General features: G+C 43.6%; 1 protein-coding gene across 1 annotated transcript in view; it reads left to right on the top strand.

Moving 5' to 3' along the window:
- Positions 1-21,709, top strand: part of fbxo22 (F-box protein 22) — a 34,605-nt gene that overhangs the window by 6,255 nt on the left and 6,641 nt on the right. The window contains exons 2-6 of the mRNA XM_041178502.1: positions 11,032-11,259; positions 12,965-13,109; positions 14,961-15,045; positions 15,916-16,029; positions 18,496-18,663. Coding sequence (XP_041034436.1) covers positions 11,032-11,259; positions 12,965-13,109; positions 14,961-15,045; positions 15,916-16,029; positions 18,496-18,663 — 740 coding nt within the window. The remainder of the gene's footprint in view (positions 1-11,031; positions 11,260-12,964; positions 13,110-14,960; positions 15,046-15,915; positions 16,030-18,495; positions 18,664-21,709) is intronic.

Genomic DNA, 21,709 nt, shown 5'->3' with positions numbered 1-21,709 from the left:
TCAGCCCGTTACAATGTTCCAGTGAAACCCAATGCAAACTGGAGGAACAGCACCTCACCTTCTGATTAGGCACTTTACAGCCTTCTGGACTTAACATCAAGTTCAACTACATCACACCATGAACTCTGTCCTCCATTTTGATATTTTTATATATTGTTTCCACCCCCCCCCCCCCCAACAACACCAGTCTGTAACTTGTTCTTATGTTTTGCTTTCAGAGAGCGCTGACCCTTGTTCTGCTATTAACACATGCTGCTATCTGACCTTTATGCCACTATTAGCACCTGCCTAGTCTTTAACACTATCTTTACCACTCCCTTTGTCTTCTGTCCATTACATCTTCGTCAAATCTCTCCTGAGCTTCCACCTATCCCTGACCTTCTATTTTGCTCCACCTGCTCCACCCCCTGTTAAACCGTATAAAATCCATCACATTTCTACCTCTCTGCGGCTCTGATGCCATAAGGACTAGAAGCCTTAACTGTTTCTCTCTCCACGGATACTGCCGGACCTGCTGAGTTTTTCCAGCATTTTCTGTCTTTATTTCAGTAAGAGTTGCTCATGCAGTCAAACATGGATATACTCAGAGCCTGCAAGGTCCAATTTCAGCAAGAGATTCCTCGCCATCCTCCCTTATAACACCCCCCCTTTAGACAGTGAATAGCATTTTCTGGCCCGTTTGATTCCCTTTGTAGGAGATGCGTTTGTGCGCTGAGCTGTATGCGTGGACGCCAGAGGAAATTGTTTACGCCCTGCAAGCTCTGAATGGAGCTTGTTTTCCAAAGGCGGGGGCCTCCCCATTTAACAGCCTTCCCCATTCAGCCGCACTTTTGAGAGTCACCGCATGGCAAGCGGCCCCAGTCGATTCCATTCTCTCTGCCCCGTCCCCTCGGCCATTGAGATGTAAAGTGACCGAATTCAGGAGTAAATCGGCCGACACCATGACCGCTTTTGACAGTCCGGGAAAGGATTGGGGGAAAGTTTCAACCTGCAGAGAGAGAGAGAGAGAGAAATGAAAGGCTGGTGATTTGTTACTGAAAAGGGTTTTTATTTTCGCCTCTGGCATGTCCCGTTTCTGAGGGCGATCTGTACTGCCTTGCATCTTGATCAGTAGTCTCTTTTTAAAACAAAATGATACATAATCTTCTGAGATGCTCTTTGCATCAAAAATGCATTATGCAATCATTTAAAATAATGTAAAAATATAACAGGAATTTAGTACAAAATAAATTACCTGATCACTTGAATTAAGATCTGGATGTATTTATCTGTACTGTGTGCAAGTTTGACGTATTTTACTTTAGTGACGTTTATTTGACTGTCAGGATAAGTTACATATTTAATGAAAGCATTTTGTATTTTATCACAAGGGATAGTTTTTTTTTATTCATTCATGGGATGTGGGCATCACTGGCAAATCCAGCATTTATTACACATCCCTAATTGCCCTTGAGAAGATGCTGCTGGACCTTTTCAGAGGGTAGTTAAGAATCAAGCACACTACTGTAAGTCTGGAGTCATGTGTAGGCCAGACTGAGTAAGGATGTCAGTGAACCAGATGGGTCCATGTCCAAATGCAGCAAGACCTGGACACATCCAGACTTGGGCTGACAAGTGGCAAATAACATTCGTGCCACACAAGTGCCAGGCAATGACCATCTCCAACAAGGACAGAATCTAACCATCGGGCCTTGACATTCAATGGCATTACCATTGCTGAATTCCCCAATATCAACATCCTGGGGCTTACCATTGACCAGAAACTGAACTGAACTAGCAGGTCAGGGGCTAGGAATCCTGCGGCAAGTAACTCACCTCCTGACTCCCCAAAGCCTGTCCACCATCTCCAAGGCACAAGTCAGGAGTGTAATGGAATACTCTCACTTTGCCTGGATGAGGCAGCTCCAACAACACTCAAGAAGCTTGACACCATCCAGGACAAAGCAGCCCACTTGATTGACACCCCATCCACAAACATTCACTCCCTCCACCACCGACACACAGTAGTAGCAGTGTGTACCATTTACAAGATGCACTACAGGAACTCACCAAGGTTCCTTAGACATCATTTTCCAAACCCACAACCAATACCATCTAGAAGGACAAGGGCAGCAGGTTGATGGGAACACCACCACCTGGAAGTTCCCCTCCAAGCCTCTCACTATCCTGACTTGCAAATATATCGCCATTCCTTCACTGTCGCTGGGTCAAAATCCTGGAACTCGCTAACAGCACTGTGGGTGCACCTACACCACACAGACTGCAGCGGTTCAAGAAGGCAACTCACCACCACCTTCTCAATGGCAATTAAGGATGGGCAATAAATGCTGGCCTAGCCCACAACCCATGGATGAATATAAAAAAAACCTAAAGCTAGTCTCAGTAATGGTGACCATGACAACTATCATTGATTGTCCTTACCACTATGGGACAGTACCCCTAAGGTTTGTGTGTTATATACACTGCAGCCGCTAAGGGCAATTGACTAAATGGGCAATGGTGTGATTTTGCCTTGGCTGGTTCTGTACCATTGACTTTTAGGAGATACAGCCTGCCCCTAGAATTAGTGTACTGTTTGGGGTTCTGGATAATTTGCTTAACAAGAAATGAAACAAATTAAAAGTGTCTCGTTTGCCTGTAATTTTTTTGTCAAGTTAATGTAAATAATTTTAAAATTGTTTATAAAACTACGTCCTAAATTATTTGGAGAATTTTTGAGTGATTGACCTTTGTTATAAACAAGCTGCAGTTCATGTAGCTCAGATTTGCCTCTCCATCACTGTCGCTGGGTCAAAATCCTGGAACTCGCTAACAGCACTGTGGGTGCACCTACACCACACAGACTGCAGCGGTTCAAGAAGGCAACTCACCACCACCTTCTCAAGGGCAATTAAGGATGGGCAATAAATGCTGGCCTAGCCCACAACCCATGGATGAATATAAAAAAAACGCACTCCTGATTATCAATTTCATAATCGCCCCATCCTGATGCCCTGGAACTCACTGTCCATGAAGGTGGTGGAAGCAGAGATGATCGATGATTTCAAAAGGAATTTGGGTTGGCATTCAAGGGAAACAAACTTGCAGGGCAATGGGGATAGAGAAGGGGAATGAGGTTGACTGGATTGTTCTGCAGATGATTCAATGGACTGACTGGCCTCCTTCTATGTAGTGACAACTATATGATCCTCAGTGCATCAATTTTAAAATCCAAGCCTTTTAGGGATGATTTAGTGGGAGCAGTTCAGGGAATTGGTTAAAATGCAACTCCATTTAACTTCATTTCTTTCCCTTATTTTAAAATCCCGGATAAACAGGATGATGATCAGCAACAAATAACAGACTAGGTCCCCGTAGACAGTTTCTGATGGCTTAAAAATGGAAATATAATCATTTTGCCTTTATTATCATTTGGAGGACAAAATAAGTTGAAAAGGCCTTTACACCATGAAGGATCCAATGGAACTAGTTACTTCTGCTAAGGAACTCCTATTATGGTATGCAGTTACATAAAAATTGCAGCACAGGAACAAACCATTCCACCCAACACGTCAGTTCTATCTCTGTGAAGCTAATAGAACTGTAGCTCTGGGTCAAAAGCTCAATTGCAAGCCACGGTTAAACAAGGTCTTCAGATAAAAATGTTAATTAAACTACACAAACAAATGTTATAATTAGCTTTAATTATATTATTGTGCAATATGTATATAGTGCAATATATATTATATATACATTAAAGGGAGGCGATGGTGTAGTGGTATTGTTGGTGGACTAATAATCCATGAGACCCAGTGTTAATGCCCTGGGGACGTAGGTTCAAATCCCACCACGGCAGATGATGGAGTTTGAATTCAATAAAAATCTGGAATTAAAAGTCTAATGATGACCATAAAACCATCTGGTTCACTCATGCCCTTTAGAGAAAGAAATCTGCCATCCTTACCTGGTCTGGCCTACATGTGACTCCAGACCCACAACAATGTGGTTGACTCTTAAATGCCCTCTGAACAAGGAGCAATTAGGGATGGGTAATAAATGCCAGCCTAGTCAGTGATGCCCATATCCCATGAATAAAAAGAATTGCATTATAAATGTGTATATATGCCTATATTATTTATTTTATAATATATGTATGAACATATTTAAGGACATAACATAAGAAATAGGAACAGGTGTAGGCCATTCAGCCCCTCAAGTAAGATCATGGCTGATCTGATTGTTGCCTCAACTCCACATTCCACCCTGCTCCCCTGTTAGCCTCAATCCCTCTGTTGATCAAAAATCTGGCTATTTAGGAACTTTATCTTTATTCCATACTTGAGGGCAAAATAAAATACATTATACGAAAATGTTAGAAAGTGTTTTGATTGGATCACCTTCACCTTGCTAAGAGATTAGACAGAATTATAATTAAATAATATGGTTGAATCACTATTAATAAACTTGCACAGCAGCTAGCTGAGATTTACATTGATCCAGAATATATTTGTATTGAGCGGGAACATATTTGCATATCAGACAATCAAACGCAAGAGCTTTTGGATGTGAGAAATTTCCATATAATGTGAGGGACAGGAATTGGATCTACATGTACTGCAAAGTCCCACAAAGAAGCAATAAGCTAAATGGCCATTGGGGAATTGATGATATTGTTTGAGGTGTGACAATGAGAAAACTTCCTGTTTTAATTTGAATAGTGCCATGCCGTCTTTTGGAACCACCTCAACAGGCAGAAGGAGCCTCAGGTTTCATCTGTAAGAGTGGCACCTCTCATATTGCAGCACTTCCCCAGTGTTGTACTGCAGATAAGATTAATAGCATTTTACAGGAACACAGGAGCAAAAGTAGGCCATTCGGCCCATTGAGCCCACTCTGCCATTCAAACAGATCACAGCTGATTATCTACCCCTGTGCCTTCTGCCCCACGATCCCCATATCCCTTGATGCCATTAACATCCATGGAAACATAGAAAAGTAGGAGTAGGTCATTCGGCCCTTCGAGCCTGCTCCGCCATTCAATATGATAATGGCTGATCCTCCATCTCAACGCTGCACTCCCACACTCTCCCCATACCCCTTGACGCCTTTAGGATCCAGAAATCTGTCTATTTCCTTCTTAAATATATTCAGTGGCTTGGCCTCCACAGCCTCCTAACGTAGAGAATTCCATAGGTTCACCACCCTCTTAAGTGAAGAAGTTTCTCATCTCAGTCCTAAATGGTCTACTCCGTACCTTAAATTGTGACTCTCTTGTTCTAGACACCCCCCCCAGCCAAAGGAAATATCCCCCCTGCATCCAGTCTGTCCATCCCTGTCAGAATTTTATACGTTTCAATGAGATCCCCTCTCATTCTTCTAAACTCTAGTGAATTCAGGCCTAGTCAGCCCAATCTCTCCTCATACGACAATCCTGCCATCCCAGGAATCAGTCTGGTGAACCTTCACTGCACTCCCTCTATGGCAAGTATATCCTTTCTTAGGTAAGGAGACCAAAACTGCACACTCCAGGTATGATCTCACCAAGGCCCTGTCCAGCTGCAGTAAGACATCCCTGCTCCTGTGCTCAAACCCTCTAGCAATGAAGGCCAACATACCATTTGCCGACAATTTCTGTCTTGAACATGTTCAATGATTGAGCTTCCACAGCCCTTGGGGTAGAGAATTCCAATGATTCACCACCCTCTGAGTGAAGAAATTCCTCCTCATTTCAGTCATAAATGACCTGCCCCTTATTCTGAGAATCTGTCATTTATTCTGAGTCCAGTACCGGGATCGAACCCACGATCTTGGTGTCATTAGCACCACGCTGTAACCATCTGAGCTAACCGGCTGCCAAAAAGCCCTAGATTGAAGAAGCTGGGGCTGTTCTCCTTGCAGAAGAGAAGGTTGAGAGGAGATTTGACAAAAATGATATTCAAAATCATGAGGGGTCTGGACAGATAGGGAAAAACTGTTCCCATATAGGGGCGGGGGGATCAACAATCAGAGGAACACCAAATTAAGGCGACTGGCAAAAAAAAGGCAATGGCAACATGGGGATAAACCTAATTACACAACGAGCAGATAGGAATGAACTGCCTGAGAGTGTAGTGGAGGCAGGTTCAATCATGGCTTTCAAAAGAGAAGTGGATCATTACCTGAAGAGGAAAAATGTGCAGGACTATGGGGAAAGGGCAGAGAGTGGGACTGGGTGAATCGCTCTTGCAGAGAGTGGAGGCAGACACAACAGTCTGAATGCTGTAACCATTCTATAATTCTATCAATGGTGAGCAGGTTAGATTAAAATTCCCATCTGTGTGTACTGCAATTTATGCACTCCACACCCCACCAGTGATGTCCTGAGAGAGGCAAAACACCAATTAAGACCCCAGGACAAATTGTGGTGGTTAAAAAAAAAATCCCCTGTGAAATTCCCTGGTGACCACTTAGGAGAGGGACACTCCTAAACTGTGGGTAGCCACCCCCCCAGTGGGGGTCACAGGATGAGATTCTGGGGTGGCGAGTGCCAAGGTAACAATAGCGGACGTGGAGATCCCATGAAAAAGGTGGATCTTTGCTTTTTTTTTCCCCAGAGTTTTTAAAAGACCTCTGCCCTCTGGTCAACCACTCTGGGGTCACAAGAAGCCTGAGGCAGGGTTACATTGGAAAAGAGTTTGGGCAGCTCTGCCTTTAGCCACCAAAACTATTCCAGGAAATCATTCTGACTGGGGGAGATGCTGGTAATGTCATGAGTCTAGTAATCAGGCTAGCCCAGGCTAATTTCACCATCTGGTACTAGACTCAGCCCAGGTCACAGATTCAAATCCCACCACTGCAGCTGGTGGTATTTGAATTCAGTGAATAAATCTGGAATGTAAAGCTAGTCTCAGTAATGGTGACCATGAAACTATCATCAATTGTCATAAAAACCCATCTGGTTCACTAATGCCCTTTTTTAGGGAAGGAAATCTGCCATTCTGGTCTGGCCTGCATGTGACTCCACACCCACAGCAATGTGGTTGACTCTTAACTGCCCTCTGAAATGGTGTGGCAAGCCACTCAGTTCAAGGGCAATTAGGGATGGGCAATAAAAAATGTGTCAGATTTCCTTTGAAAGAATTTTTTTAAAAAGATGCAAGTCCTGGTTTGAACCCAGTGAGGGCAAAAATGAAGGTGAATTTGTAGAATAAGACGAACAGGGCAAGGAAGGTTTAAGAACAGGAATAGGCAATTCAGCCCTTCAAATCTGCTTGGCATTTAATTAGATCACAGCTGATTTGCAGAACCTTGGCAGCCCATAAAATAGATGAGGGATCGTGCAGCAATAAGGCTTGACTAAGTGCTTAATCCAGTATGAAATTTAATTTTTCATTTGCATATTAGCAGTTACCATTCTGAGAGATGTGACTGTAATTAGATCTATTTAAATGTATTATGAATGGAAATCATATACAGGAACAATTTTCTCAACAGGAACAGCCTGACCAATTCTTTGTAATTAGTTCTCCAGGGTTTGTTTTAATAGCTACTTCCCACAGATTGATGAGCAGGAGGATCAGACATTAAGTAATTGTATCTGAACTTTTAGTAAAAAGTCATTGTGTTGTCAAGGTTACCTATAATTTAATTGTCCGCAGTTTGGATTTTCTTAGGTAATTTTTCAGTTCTTTCTCCTTTTCTGAAAGCATTGGTTTGTTCTATCCTTCTCTTACCTTGTCCGAGTGACCATTCTGCGTCTCTAGACCTTGGACTCTCCCTCATCTTCAAGAGTAGCACGGAACCTGGGGACCTCCTGTCCAAAAGACTGGAACTTCTGATAGTGCAGCACTCCTTCAGCACTGCTTTGAGGGGATCTGCCTGGGTATTTGTGCTCAAACCTCTCGAGTGGGGGTTTGAACAGACCACATTCTGACTCAGAGGTGAGAATGTGACCTACTGAGTCATGGCTGACACTGATTACTAGATTTCAACAAGGGGTATTATAGCTGGATCTGATCAAGTGCTCATTGAGATAACCACACTTCATAATTCCAGCGTGAGGAACCAATCAGAACTTGGAACACAAGCTAACTTTCCAGTCCCTAAGCCAGGGTACTGATGCCAACCCAGCTAAATCAGCTAATAAAGCACTGACTGACCTCAAATCTGAGGCATTCCTTGTCTCTACACTTAACTATTCACTGATTGAACCAGCTGAGTTCTCAGGAGAGAAATAATTATGGTTGAAAACAATCTTGTGGCAAAATTCAATGTGTTCGTTTGGTCAGGATATATCTTTGGCAGTCTTTTGCATTTTTCAATATTGGTGCTGCGAGATTGTGAAATTTTATAATGAGGTGATTTATTATTCAGTCACTTATATGTATAGAAAAATCAAATGAGCGGAAAAATGCAAATCTAACAAACCTGCTGAGTCAAGTGTGCTTTGTTCATCATATGCAGTTAAAATACAAAGCAGTGAATTTCTGTCTCCTGGTCCTTGTCCACAGACCTCTCCCTAATCTCAGTCCTCTTGATCTCCTCCAGCTTTATAGCCCATCCCAAACAACTAGTCATCCAAAGTCTGTCTTCCCTTTACATTACAACAGTCACTACACTTCAAAAGTATTTCATTGGCTGTAAAGCGCTTTGAGATGTCCAGTGGCCATGAGAAAATGCTATATAAATCCAAGTCTTTCTTTCAAACTCCAACAGCACCTAGAAGTTCCAGGGCAGCAGGGCCAAAAAGGCTGAACGCTTTGCCACTGATGGTAGAACAGGAGGAGGGGAGTAGGAATGAAATGCACAGGGTACCAAAGCTGGAGGATGAAAAAGCACAGGCTGGGATGTAAGACTGGTGCAGGTTGCAGAGGTAAGATGGGGCTATAGAGGGATTTGTAACTGTGGGCAAGGATCTCTGTGGATCTCATCTGGGGCTGTCAAAGGCGGGAGAAAGTGTGGTCCTCCAACCATGGCATTGATGATACAATGCTAAAGAAGCAGTAGGCAATGAGAGTTGCAGTATCCATTTCCCCACATAAGGAGTTCCTTCCATTCAATAGGAAGGATTTTATTGAAAGTAAAATACTGCAGATGCTGGAAATCCGAAAGAAAAACAGAAAATGCTGGAAAAACTCAGCAGATCCGGCAGCATCTGTGGAGAGAGAAACAGAGTTAACATTTCGAGTCCGTGACTCTTACATTTTATTCACTGCAGGGTTGCTTCTAATGGAGGCAACCCATATCACAAAGGACCTTGTGCTCTCTGAATGTATATTTCTCTTACGCCTTTTTTATAGTAAATCAGACCTTCCCAAACTATTTTCCAATATGACCCCATTTTAACACTTGAAAAGTGAAGCAACCCTATACACCAACACAAACAAAACAACAGTAAAGCAGCATAGTAAAATTCAGTATGTGATTATTAAAATTCACGTATTATGATGGTGGAGTCAGTGATGTAGCAGTAAAGTCACTGGACTAGCACTCCAGAGGCCCAGGCAAATGATCTGGGGACAAACATCCAACATCCTCCATGACAGCTCGTGGAAGGAACTCTGCTGTCCTTACCTGGTCTGGCCCACATAGGACTCCTGATCAAAAGCAATATGGTTGATTCTTAGCAGCCCTCTGAAATGGTGTGGCAAGCCACTTGGATCAATGGCAATTAGGGATGGGCAACAAAATGACACCCACATCCCATGAACGAATAAAGGAATAAAATTACTGATCAACAGAAAATACATCATATAAAAATGAAAATCTGTGATGAAATCCCTGGCCCTCTGACCAGGCTGTCACTGGTTACTAAATCAGCATCTGCCTCCATCGCCAGCCCTCTGAGAAAGTGCTCCAGAAACTGCTGATGTACTTACGTATTCACATAGCTATGTCACAGCGTCACTGCTCAGTGCTGCTGCAGCCAAAGTGTCCAACACCAAGGGTTCACCTTGTGATTCCTACTGCCAGGACAATATTTGGATGGGGAGGGTGGTGTTGGGCGATTAATGCGTTTTTATTTCTCGCGACACCATTCGCTGTTTTGCAGCCCTCAATTTGGGTCACAACCTACAGTTTGAGAACTGCTGTAGGTAAGTGCGTCAGGGAGTTTCTCAGAGGAGACACAGACACTGCGATGCCGATGATAAGAGATGGTGATGATGACAAGAGATATGGCCAAAAATAAAATGGGTTTCTGACCATGGTCAATAGCAAGACAGGTGTGAAATTGACCAAACAGGGCCGAAGACCAATGGAGTGGTTAGGTCAATCAGAGTTGGATGAAGAAAGTTGGAAAAGAAAGATAGATAAAGGACATGAAAGTAGTTCTCAACAAAGGTAAAGATTTTAAATTTACACAGAATTTACAGCACAGAAACAGGCCATTTGGTCCAACCAATCCTTGTTGGTATTTTTGCTCCAGTTGAGACTCTTCCCATCTTCTCTTATCTAAATGTAACATTGTAACCATATACTTGTCTAGTTTCACTTTAGATGCACTTATACTGTTAACTTCAACCACTCCCTATGGTAGGAAGTTCCACATTCTCACCGCTCTTTGGAAGTTTCTTAATTCCGAATTCCCTATTGGATTTCTTGGTGACTATCTTCAAATAGATTGGATTTGAATTGGAGGCATCAAAGATACCAACAACTTCCTCGCTGCCGTGGACATTGGCTTGCTGCCCGGAGGGGAAACATGTTTGGGAGTAACTGAAGAGACTGTCGGACTGAAATAAAAACAGAAAACGCTGGAAAAACTCAGCAGGTCTGGCAGGATCTGTGGAGAGAGAAACAGAGTTAATGTTTTGAGTCCATATGACTTCTTAAGAGCTAAAGAGATGTAGAAATATGATGGATTTTAAACTGTTTGAGAGGAGATGGAACGAGATAGAAAGTCAGGGATAGGTGACAGCTAAGGAGAGATTGACCAAAATGTCATAGACACAAGACAAAAAGGAGTGTTAATAGTAGTGGTAAAGAAGGTGCTGATAGTGACTGGGACTGAGCTCCCTTTGGCAATTGGCGCGTGCGCAGTCTTTTCATGGTGTTGCTTCCGCCCCGCAATAGGCACTTCCGCCCCGCAGGGAGCGTCAGCAAACTTCACCACGTGACCTGGCAGCCTCCGAGGCCCGCAAGTTGGGAGCAGAGGCCGGGGTTCCGCCATTGCCCCCGGGGCTCGGCAGCGATGGATATCGCGCACCTCAAGAGCGGGAGCTCGGTGCTGAGCAATGTGGCGGAGGTGGTGGAGCGGATTCTGACCTTCCTGCCGACAAAGTCGCTGCAGAGGAGCGCCAGGTAATTCCAGCACTGCCCCTCCTCCCATGGCAACCACCCCCCCCCCCCCCCCCCTCACCCCGACCCATAGCAACCAACAAACCCCACCCTGGCAACCATCCCTCCCCCCCATAGCAACCAACAGACCCCACCCTGGCAACCATCCCTCTTCACCCCCCCCCATAGCAACCAACACACCCCACCCTAGCAAACATCCCTCTCTTCCCCCCCCCCCCCCACCATAGCAACCAACAGACCCCACCCTGGCAACCATCCCTCTTCACCCTCATAGCAACCAACACACCCCACCCTAGCAAACATCCCTCTCCCCCCCCTCCCCCCCTCTGCCCAGAGCAACCAACACACCCCACCCTGGCAACCGTCCCTCTTCCCCCCCATAGCAACCAACACACCCCACCCTAGCAACCATCCCTCATCTTCCGCTCCCCCTCCATAGCAACCAGCTGTGCCCACCCTGGCAACCATACAGCCTTCCCCAACAATCATTCCTCCAGCCCCAGCAGTCATCATCCCACCATGGCAACGGCACCCCCTCCCCAACAACCAGCACTGCCCCTCCCCCCTTGGCAAACATATCCCCCTTCCTAACAACCAGCTCTCCCCACACCCTGGCAATCATCATCCCCTACCCCTCTGGGCAACCAGCATACTCCCCTCCCTAGTAACCATCCCCCTCTTTTCTGGCAACCAGTCCTCCCTTCTTGGCAACAGCCCCTCCACTGGTAACTGTCACTGCCCCAGCAATCAGTGCCCAAGATCTCCCAACCTGGCAAATGTTACCACCCCTCCCAATCCTACCAACTCCCCTCCCCTCCCCCACCCTCCCAGTCCCCGGTCTGTCTCCAACCCCCCCCCCCCCACTCCTGGTCCCCGGTCTCTCTCCAACCCCCCCTCACCCCCCACACCCCGGTCTCTCCCCAACCCCCACACCCCGGTCTCTCCCCAACCCCCACACCCCGGTCTCTCCCCAACCCCCACACCCCGGTCTCTCCCCAACCCCCACACCCCGGTCTCTCCCCAACCCCCACACCCCGGTCTCTCCCCAACCCCCACACCCCGGTCTCTCCCCAACCCCCACAGCCCGGTCTCTCTCCAACCGCCCACCCCCCAGTCTCTCTCCAACCCCCACCCCCCATGCCCCAGTCTCTCTCCAACCCCCCCACCCCCCCAGTCTCTCTCCAACCCCCCCACCCCCCCAGTATCTCTCCAACCCCCCCCCAACCCCCCCAGTCTCTCCCCAACCCCCCCCACCCCCCCAGTCTCTCTCCAACCCCCCCACCCCCCCAGTCTCTCTCCAACCCCCCCACCCCCCTAGTCTCTCTCCAACCCCCCCAGCCCCCAGTCTCTCTCCAACCCCCCCAGTCTCTCTCCAACTCCCCCACCCCCCAGTCTCTCTTCAACCACCCCCCAGTCTCTCTTCAACAGCACCCCCCCCAACACCCAGTCTCTCTCCACACACACACACACACACACACCCCCTCCCCCCACCACCAGGCGTATCTCCCTCTACCCCACGTCTCCACGCCACCCTGGTAATTGGTGCCCTACCCTCCTGAACAACCGGATGTCTCCCCTGGCAACCAGAACCACCCCCCCACTGCTGCCCTGCCACCAGCCTCCTGCAGTAACAAATCACTTGCCATACTGATCTCAAAAACTAGTTCCACCATATTGTGTATTTTAGCATTTAATGATTATGTTTCAGGGTATGCCGACTATGGAGGAATTGTGCACGTAGGGTCATCCGGATGCATCAAAGGCTATCGTGGATCTCTACAAAAGGCCACGCATACATAGATGAGGAAGATGGCAATCATTTCCTGGTGAAAAAAATGATTGTTGACTTGGAGGTAAGAATTAATGGGCTGAATGGCTATCTCCTGCTGTTAAGACTCTATGATGTTTGTTGCTGTAAGGGATAGAAATATGAGGGAATTTAAAATGTGAGAAGTGATCTAAAATGCCAATTAGCCTGCAGTGACTTCACTTCAACAGTACATTGGAATTGTAAAGTGTTTTGGGGCACCCTATGGTCATGAAAGGTGCTATAGCTTTATCAGCACCTCTGTCATTGGGACAAACTGAATTCAAGGCAAATTGTATCCTCTGGTATTTTTTGTTTGTTAAGATTTGTCGTATTTCTGTCTGATATATCTGTTAAGTGTTTTGGGATGTTTTCCTACATTTAAACTGCTGAATAGGAACAGGATAGGTTCTGTAACATCTCAAACCTGCTCCACTAGTGAATGAAAGCGTGGCTGTTCAGTCCTGCAACTCCATTTATGCACCTTTCCCCAACATCCCTTTATACCCTTACCTAACAGATACTTCAGCCCTAGCATGGGAAGAGGAACTTTCACTCTCCTCTTTGTGAACCCAAGTATCCACCCAGATTGCGTGCTCCAGTCCTGTGGGGCTGCCCTTGCAGATGAAAAGGCTGAGCCAAGCTGACGCTAAGTGATAATCTGAATGCCGATTACTGTAGATAATTCAGAATCTTGCTTTCTTTTCTGATTCTATGCCAAGCCCTGCTTGCCAGTCACCCCTGTCCTCACCAACCTACTTTGCCACCAATTCCCCAACACCTCAGATATAAAATCTGCACCCTTGTTTTTACATCTCTTCATGGTCTCAGACCTCCCTATCTCGGGAACCTCCAGCCCTACAATGTCTCAGGGCCCAAAGCCTTCATTCCTGTTGATTGGAACCTCTTGTACATCTGACCCTGCCTCTAACTGCTGTTCATTCAGCTTACTAGGCTTAACATTCCGTCTCTTAAAACTCCCTGCTCTCCACCTCCATCTCTTACTTCAAACCTAACTCTGAACAGGCCTGATTTTTATTGTTGGGTTTTTCTTCCAATATTTTGATGTAGTCAGTTCAAAGTCAAGGGAAGAATCAAGTTTCTAGGACAGCAAAGTCCTCAGTGAACCAGCTACGTTTTTGCTGTTATGCTGTTTCTTTCTGTCTCTGGTGCCAGGCCACACTTTTACCAAATTTATCTGGGTCAGTTTTGCAAGTTAGCAAGGGGGATTTGAATCCGTGATATCTTTGTTGCTATCCCCCATAAAAACCTACTTGCCATTCCAAATGGGTGCCATTCGCCGCACACACTGCCGCGCTGCACTTTGAACTCGGACATCAAAGCCAACAGACGTCGATTTAAAATGGTCAAAATTTAAATGATCAACAAATCCCCTGTGGCTTGGCTCATAGTAAGTGCACTGATGCATGTTACACAGTATAGAATTCATGCTGTTATAGAACTGTGGCGAAGGTGAAGATGTGCTTACATCCCTTTAAGACTGCAACATCTGGGGTCAGCCAGAGTTTAATTGCTATAAGGTGAAAGAGGTTTGCAGGTTGCAAGGAGCTTATCATTTCTTGTTCACGGGCAGAACAAAAACAGCATGTAGTGCCTCCATCTCTCTCTCTTTCATTTTGTCTTTGACACTTTGAAATTATGATAGACACTGAAGATCATTGAACTCAACATTGACTAAAGGTGGAATTTTGGGCCTTCTCTGTTTTGGTTCCAGAATATTTCCATATGACTTACTCTGCTTCTTAAATAAAAGCAATTTGCATTACAGTTTTGTCTTCCAATTGTGATCATTGGCTGGTTTTCGGCATGTTTCTGTTCTGTAGTGTGGACAGTGTGCTCCATTAATACTATGACTCTCTCTCTCTCTTCTGAATAGGAGGTTTATGTGCTGCCAGAAACAGTACTTTACATGGCTGGCACTGATACTTTCAGCACACAAAGTATTAACAGGCGGAAGAAAGGTGAAATACTTGTTTTGGATATAAATTAATGCCAGTTTAAGGTTTTTTTTTAACTTAATTTTTCCATTAAAAATATAATTAATGTCAATTAAAGAGTATAAATAATATCAAATGTTTACATAGTTATCAATTAATTTGAATGAATGGGAGTGACTATATTTTGATATTTGATACTTCTGATTTGTTTTTATAGCATCTTTAATTTCCAGTTTATGCTCCCCATCAGCCTCCTCCCACCTTTTCAAAAATCTAATCCATCAACATATGCTTCTATTCCTTTCCCCCTCGTGTTTAACTAACTTCCCCTCAAATGCGTTTGTTGTGTTTGCCTCAACTACTCCTTATGGTGGCAAGTTTCAGATTCTCACCGCTCTCTGGGTAAAGAAGTTTCTCCTTAAAACTAATAGCAATTCTTCTTTTAATGCAAAACCAGACATTATACATGCTGCTCCCTAGTTAATGCCCATTAACCAAATCCAATGCTTCAGTTCATTGGATGATGGTCCTGGACAAAAATGAGTACTCCCCAGTTAAGAGAAATTTCATTCACGCATTCTCTAAATTTTATACCTCAACAGCTAGAAAAGATTACTTTTCAGATGTTTTACTTTGAAAATAATTGTTTAAAAAAATCTTTCTTCACAATTCCAGAAGAAGAGAGTGTGTTTATGATTTATGGCAGTTTCATGTTATTGGATCCTTTTATTGTTCATTTGTTAATTCTGCCTGTTTGTTTATACCTGGCATGCTGCCAAATATTTTAGTTACCTGTTGATGTTTTACTGCCATTTGGTGTGCTGTTTCTATATGAATGTGTATACTGGAGCATAGCTGGCACTCGTCTTACCTTTCTAAATTTGAATATTACAGAGAGGAGACATGGGCTGGCAAAGAAAAGCAAGGATGCAGAAGTGGCAGCAAAACTGGAGAACTTACTGCCTTTTGAGTGCAAAACAGTGGGGGTCAGTTGCCCTGGAATTGTCTGTAAGTGGCACCTCTTGTGAGTTCCTTGTATGCTGGTGCTTGTGTGGTTGAACTGTGTGAGGTGGACTGAAAGAAAACATTGAAGAGATTAAATGTTAAAATCCTTATTGAAAAAAAGTATTAAAATTAAAATTCGCTTACAGCCCCTGTCCGAGTCACCTGCTGTGATGCTGAGTCAGAAACTGCTCAGTCTCGATACATCTGCAGCTTTCAGCCTCAACTGCAGCATTGACCAGGGGAGGTGTGAAGGCAAAAAAGCACAGAAAAGATTTAAGAGAATGGTTCCAGGTACATTCTGGTACATTGGAGAAACAGGGGCTGTTCTCCCTAGAGAAGAGAAGGCTGAGAGGAGATTTGCCGGAAGTGTTCATAATCATGGGGGGTCTGGATAGAGGAAACTGTTCCTCATGCCGCAGGATTGAGAACCAGGGGTCACCGATTTAAAGTGAATGGTAAAAGACCAAAAAGGAGGCATGAGGAAAAGCTTCCTCACGGAGCATGTGGTTAGGATCTGGAATATACTGTCTGAGATGGTGTTAGAGGCAAAATTAATTGTGGCTTTCAAAAAGGAGTTGGATAATTATCTGAAGGGAACAAAAGTTTGCGGGGCTGTAGGAACGAGCTGGGTCGCTCTTGCAGAGAGCCAGCATGAACAAGATGGGCCGAATGACCTCCGGTGTGCTGCAACCATTCTGTGATTCTATGGTCAATTTTCATGCATGCCCAGAAAGGGAATGTCATCTGGCTGCTTAGCTGGTGGAGAGGCAACGAAGCTGAGCCTGATTCTGTCCTCTGCCAACATACATGTGCATGTTTCCCAGCAGGAATTCCAAGTTTGCTTTTAGTGGTGGGATTGCTAGCTGATTTTTTTCATAAGCGTGCTTTGCTAAGCTGTCCACTAAATAATGTAAACTTTACGCATTTTAATAGAGAATAATCATGTTTTATCAAGCCTCTGTCACAATTTGAGTATCCTTTATCCATAAATCCGAAAACCGAATGCATCCGCTTTTTTTTAAACCTCGAGAGAAGTTTAGTTGTTTGGCTGCACTGTTTACCTTGTGAATTTTGTGGTGAAGGAGAAACTTATTACAGGTACCCTGTATTTATTATTCAGTGATGCATCTTACTTTTCTAGCCATTTTATTTATGTGGACTACAGCTTAGGCTATTATAATTTTATATGCAGCATCCGAAAATCAAAATTATCTAAGATCCAAAATGCAATCTGGCCAGAGGGTTTCAGATAAAGGATGTGCGAACTGTAGTTTGTTTCATAAACGTATGTTTACATTTTATGATCCGCACTAAAATCTCCTGCACTTTGGAGTTTTGAAAACCTTGAGTCTGTCCAACAAGATTTGGACCTGTAATGATACTGAATGTAAAATTCAGGACTTATTCAGCACAATTAACGTTGGGAAGAAAATGCTTGTTGCAAGCTTTAGATATTTGCCCAAGGCAATAATTCCAGCTTTGCATTCTCATACAAGATGCAAATTACCCAGTGCATGCTTTGAGGAGTGACACAGTTTAAATAAAGTGCTTTCTTGTGACCATAAGTTTTAGTCCTGGTGCTCTGCAGAGGGAGTGTGCAATTGGAATGGAAATTTGTCCAACGTGTTGCTGAAAACATACGATAGTTGGATATCTGGCATTTGAGCACAGGCAATGTCAATTTGCAGCTCATCTCTCAACGGCTTTGTATTTGTGATTCATGGAAATGAGAGGTTAAATTGTCAGTTGTGTTGTCCAGCCTTTCTTTGAGTACAGTTTGCCAAAAGATAAATGATAACACAGTCCTTTGCTGACAAACCATCTTTGGAATTTTTCTTTAACTGGACTCCACGTAAATTCCCTAACTAGGCAGGAGAGACAAATTTGTTCCCTTGTGATTACTAATTTGAGATGGGAACCTTGATCTTGTGCTTATTTTATGCTCTTAAATTTAACAGCCCATATTATGCACATCACCTTCCATATACGTGTTAGGAACTGTCAAACTCCTCAACTAAATTGCTGACATTTAGGAAAAGGATTTGTTTTATGGGTAATTGTAAACATTTTTATGATGGGGTTCCAGACATGTAAGGCATTTTATGAAATTTGAGGTATTTTAGGAAATGGGTTGTACCTGTAGTGTTTTATTAAGAGAACACTATACTTTGCATTGTGTCAATAATATTATCTTACTAGTAAATTGTCCATTGTGTTGCCTATGCTAATTGATGTACACGTTATCTATATGCAAAGTTGGAAACAGAGACTTCAGAAACCTACTGGCCAGAGCCTACATTCTATATCAATGTTTACGTACAGGATTTCCACCCTAAATGTTTACATACGTAATTTCAATGTTAAACGTTGACATAAACCAAAAGTTGACTTTTTTCTTGCTGAGAAAATATTTTAATTCACTCAGTTTTTGTGACTTCAAACCTGTTGCCTGGTTAATTTGTTTTTCAGACACTCCTATGGGATGTGGCACGCAGAGACCTCTCGAGGTAGAAGATGGAATTGCAGGGTTTGCCCTACTCCTGCCCAAAATCGATGGAGTGACAGTCAAATTCTTCCACTTGTCGAACAAAGATTTGAACAATAACACATTTGATCAAGACAAACTCCAGGAGGCAGGCGAGTTCCCCCCCCCCCCCCCCCCCCCAATCCCTTCTGTAGTGTTAATGGGGTAAATGTAAAATAATGTAGGAAACATTGGAAGGCAATTCTTGGGTAAATTGGAGTTCAGACATTTTTTATATTCCAAAGATTGTTTCTATATTTAAAGTGCTGATTAAAAAAAGTTGGTAAGGGTCAATCATTGAACAATTGACAAGGAAATAAAACTAAAAGTACTTGACGATTTAATTTTGGAAAGGCTTACCAACTGAATTGCGTGGCTAATTTGGCAATAATTGAATACACTGATGATGAGCCATTTACTGCATTTTTAAAAAAAAATCTACTGGGTCCCACTCATTGGAGAGGTGCTTTAATTATTGTTTGGTGATTGCAAGTTGACTTCAGATTGTAGGTCAGCAGCTCTAGTTTTAGTGAGTGCCTTTTATATGCCTTGCATCATTGCAGTTAGCTAAAGGACGAGCTCACTGCTTATTCGGGGAACTGCAGTTGGAATGCATTTGTAAGCATAAGAACATAAACATAAGCAGAAGCAGGTGAAGGCCACACAGCCCTTCGAGCCTGTTTTGCCGTACAGTAAGATCATACCTGATCTTCTACCTTAACTCTGCACTCCTACCAGATCTCCAGAATGCCTTGATTCCCTTAGTGCCCAAAAATCTAATGCACTCAGTCTTGAATGCACTCTGGCTGAGAATCCACAGCCTCTTGGGTAGAGAATTCCAAAGATTTACAACATTCTGAGTGAGGAAGTTTCTCCCTATCGCCTCCCAAATGATTGACCCCCATATGCTGAGACTCTGACCTGCCACTCAACAATTTGAGACTCATTTTTGGAAAAAGAAACAACAGGGGAAGGAAAAACTTTTTACGCAGCAAGTGCTTAGGATGCGCTCTGCCCGAGAGTGTGGTGGAGGCAGGTTCAGTTGAAGCTTTCAAAAGAGAATCGGGTAATTATTTGAAATAAAATTGCAGGGCTATAGGGGAAAGGTGGGAGAGTGGAACTAGGTGAGTTGCTCTTGCAGAGAGCCAGCATGTGCATGATGGGCTGAATAGCCACCTCCTGTGCTGTAACCATTCTATGATTCACCACTGACAAAGTAATACCTGCCAGTGCCATTATCTTTTTTAATCTTTAATTTATGTTGTACCTCAGTTATACTTTGTGTTTAAAAGCGTATAATTTTTTTTCAGTTAATGAAGTGTATTACATTTCATGCTATAGATATGTTGCCATAAGCTTATAAAGGCCTTGCAATGAAATTTGCAGTTTGACATTTGAACTGCTGTCACATTTTACTCACTCTATATTTGAGCTTAGTGTGCCTGCTTTACTCCCACGGTGGGTGGCTGGAAGGGAAAGAGACTAATATTGGAATATTTAGGCTGTTTTGGATCCACTGTGACTGCTGCAACTCATCCATCATTGAAATGAGGCTTCTATTTCCTGCCAGCATGGCCTGTGAAGCTCTCCACAAGGAACTTTCACAGCAAGGATATTTTCCAAATAAAGATGTTACAGTTTAAACACAGAAGGCATGTTATTCCTGAAAGCAAGAAATCCTGGAATGGAAGTTGGCTTTTGCAATGGATGTAAAGGCTTAAAACAAATCTTGTTGACTGTACTTCTGATAGCTAGCAGGTGGATATAAATTTTGACTGCAATCCAATTGTAAACGGATTGATTGCAATCCATGTGGCATAATAAAGTTGAGGTAAAGAAAGCAAATTAATTTATAATTGTTAAATATTACCTTTTGTTTAAAAGGACCCAAGATTGGCCTGGATGTGCAGTTGATCACTGTACTAACCCTGCAAATTAGTATTCCTTTCAGATTTTCACTTAATGAGTTGTGTATTTCATTTTAGACAAAGCTGCATAGCATTTCATTAGGCAGGGGTGTCTAGGGATATGGATCAAAAGCGGGGAAATGGAGCTGAGTTACAGAACAGCTGTGATTGGTTGACTGGTGGAACAGGCTCGAGGAATGAATGGCTTTCCCCTGTTCATGTGTCTCGGGCAGGTACAAGGACTGGCCTTTAAGCATTAATGCTAGTTAAGGTTGATCCTCACCCGACACCCATGTGTACAGGCTTCCCAACAAAGGTTGTGATTAGGAGCGTGCAGCCCCTTGCTAACTTTCTGACTAACTTTTTTTTTAAAGATTACTTATTTATGTTTATTGTCCCATTTTGTCAAAAAAACTTTGAAAATGTCCATAACCAATTACTTCGATAGCTTCAGCTGGCATCAGTTTTGACAATCTTTTATTGCAATCCTCTTGCTTCACACTCAGATTCCAAAAGTGTGAGCACATCTCCCTCACGGACTGGTCCTTTCACATTTCGAATGATGGATCAGTTACAGTCGTCCATATATTCCACACGGACCTGAGTACACTGTCCCTGGGATCCCGTACTTCCATAATGTGCTTATTGCTGCTACAGCTGAGAACGATCAACTGAACACCGATCACTAAATGAACCTATGATTACCTTGGTCTGCATAGGTGCTGAACCATTGGAAGAGCTGAAGTTGCAGTTTTTAAACAGTGGTGATTCTATATAAAAATAAGGATGCATTTAATAATTCTATAACAAGCCTGTTTAATAACTGACCCTCCTTCCCAACCATTTGGGAGAAGTAGCTACTTGCAACCCTGAAGCACCAATTACAACAAATCAACTATGATATCCCTGTTGCGAAAATTGTTCCTGTATCTGATTTCCATTCATAATACATTTAAATGGATCTAATTACATTTGTGTCTCGGAGAATGATAGCCAAGGAGCATGCAAATGCAGAAAAAAATTTCATAAAGATGCAGTGTAATAAGTGGTGATTGACCATCCAGCCCATTTACTGGATTTTGTCAGACTTAAGGTGGAAAGCTCCAATTTACTGTAAGAGTGAGCTCTTTTGCTTTGCCTTCCAGACATTGCACAGACTGGGTCATGACCTTTTGGAGTCTGCATTTCTAATTCCAGCCTAGTCGGACAGGTTGAAAGAATCTTGTTTTTTGCTTTTTCGCACAGCTGTTAA

The sequence above is a fragment of the Carcharodon carcharias genome, chromosome 32 (genome assembly GCF_017639515.1).
Source record: "Carcharodon carcharias isolate sCarCar2 chromosome 32, sCarCar2.pri, whole genome shotgun sequence".
Taxonomy (NCBI): domain Eukaryota; kingdom Metazoa; phylum Chordata; class Chondrichthyes; order Lamniformes; family Lamnidae; genus Carcharodon; species Carcharodon carcharias.
This window is presented reverse-complemented; position numbering and strand designations above follow the sequence as displayed.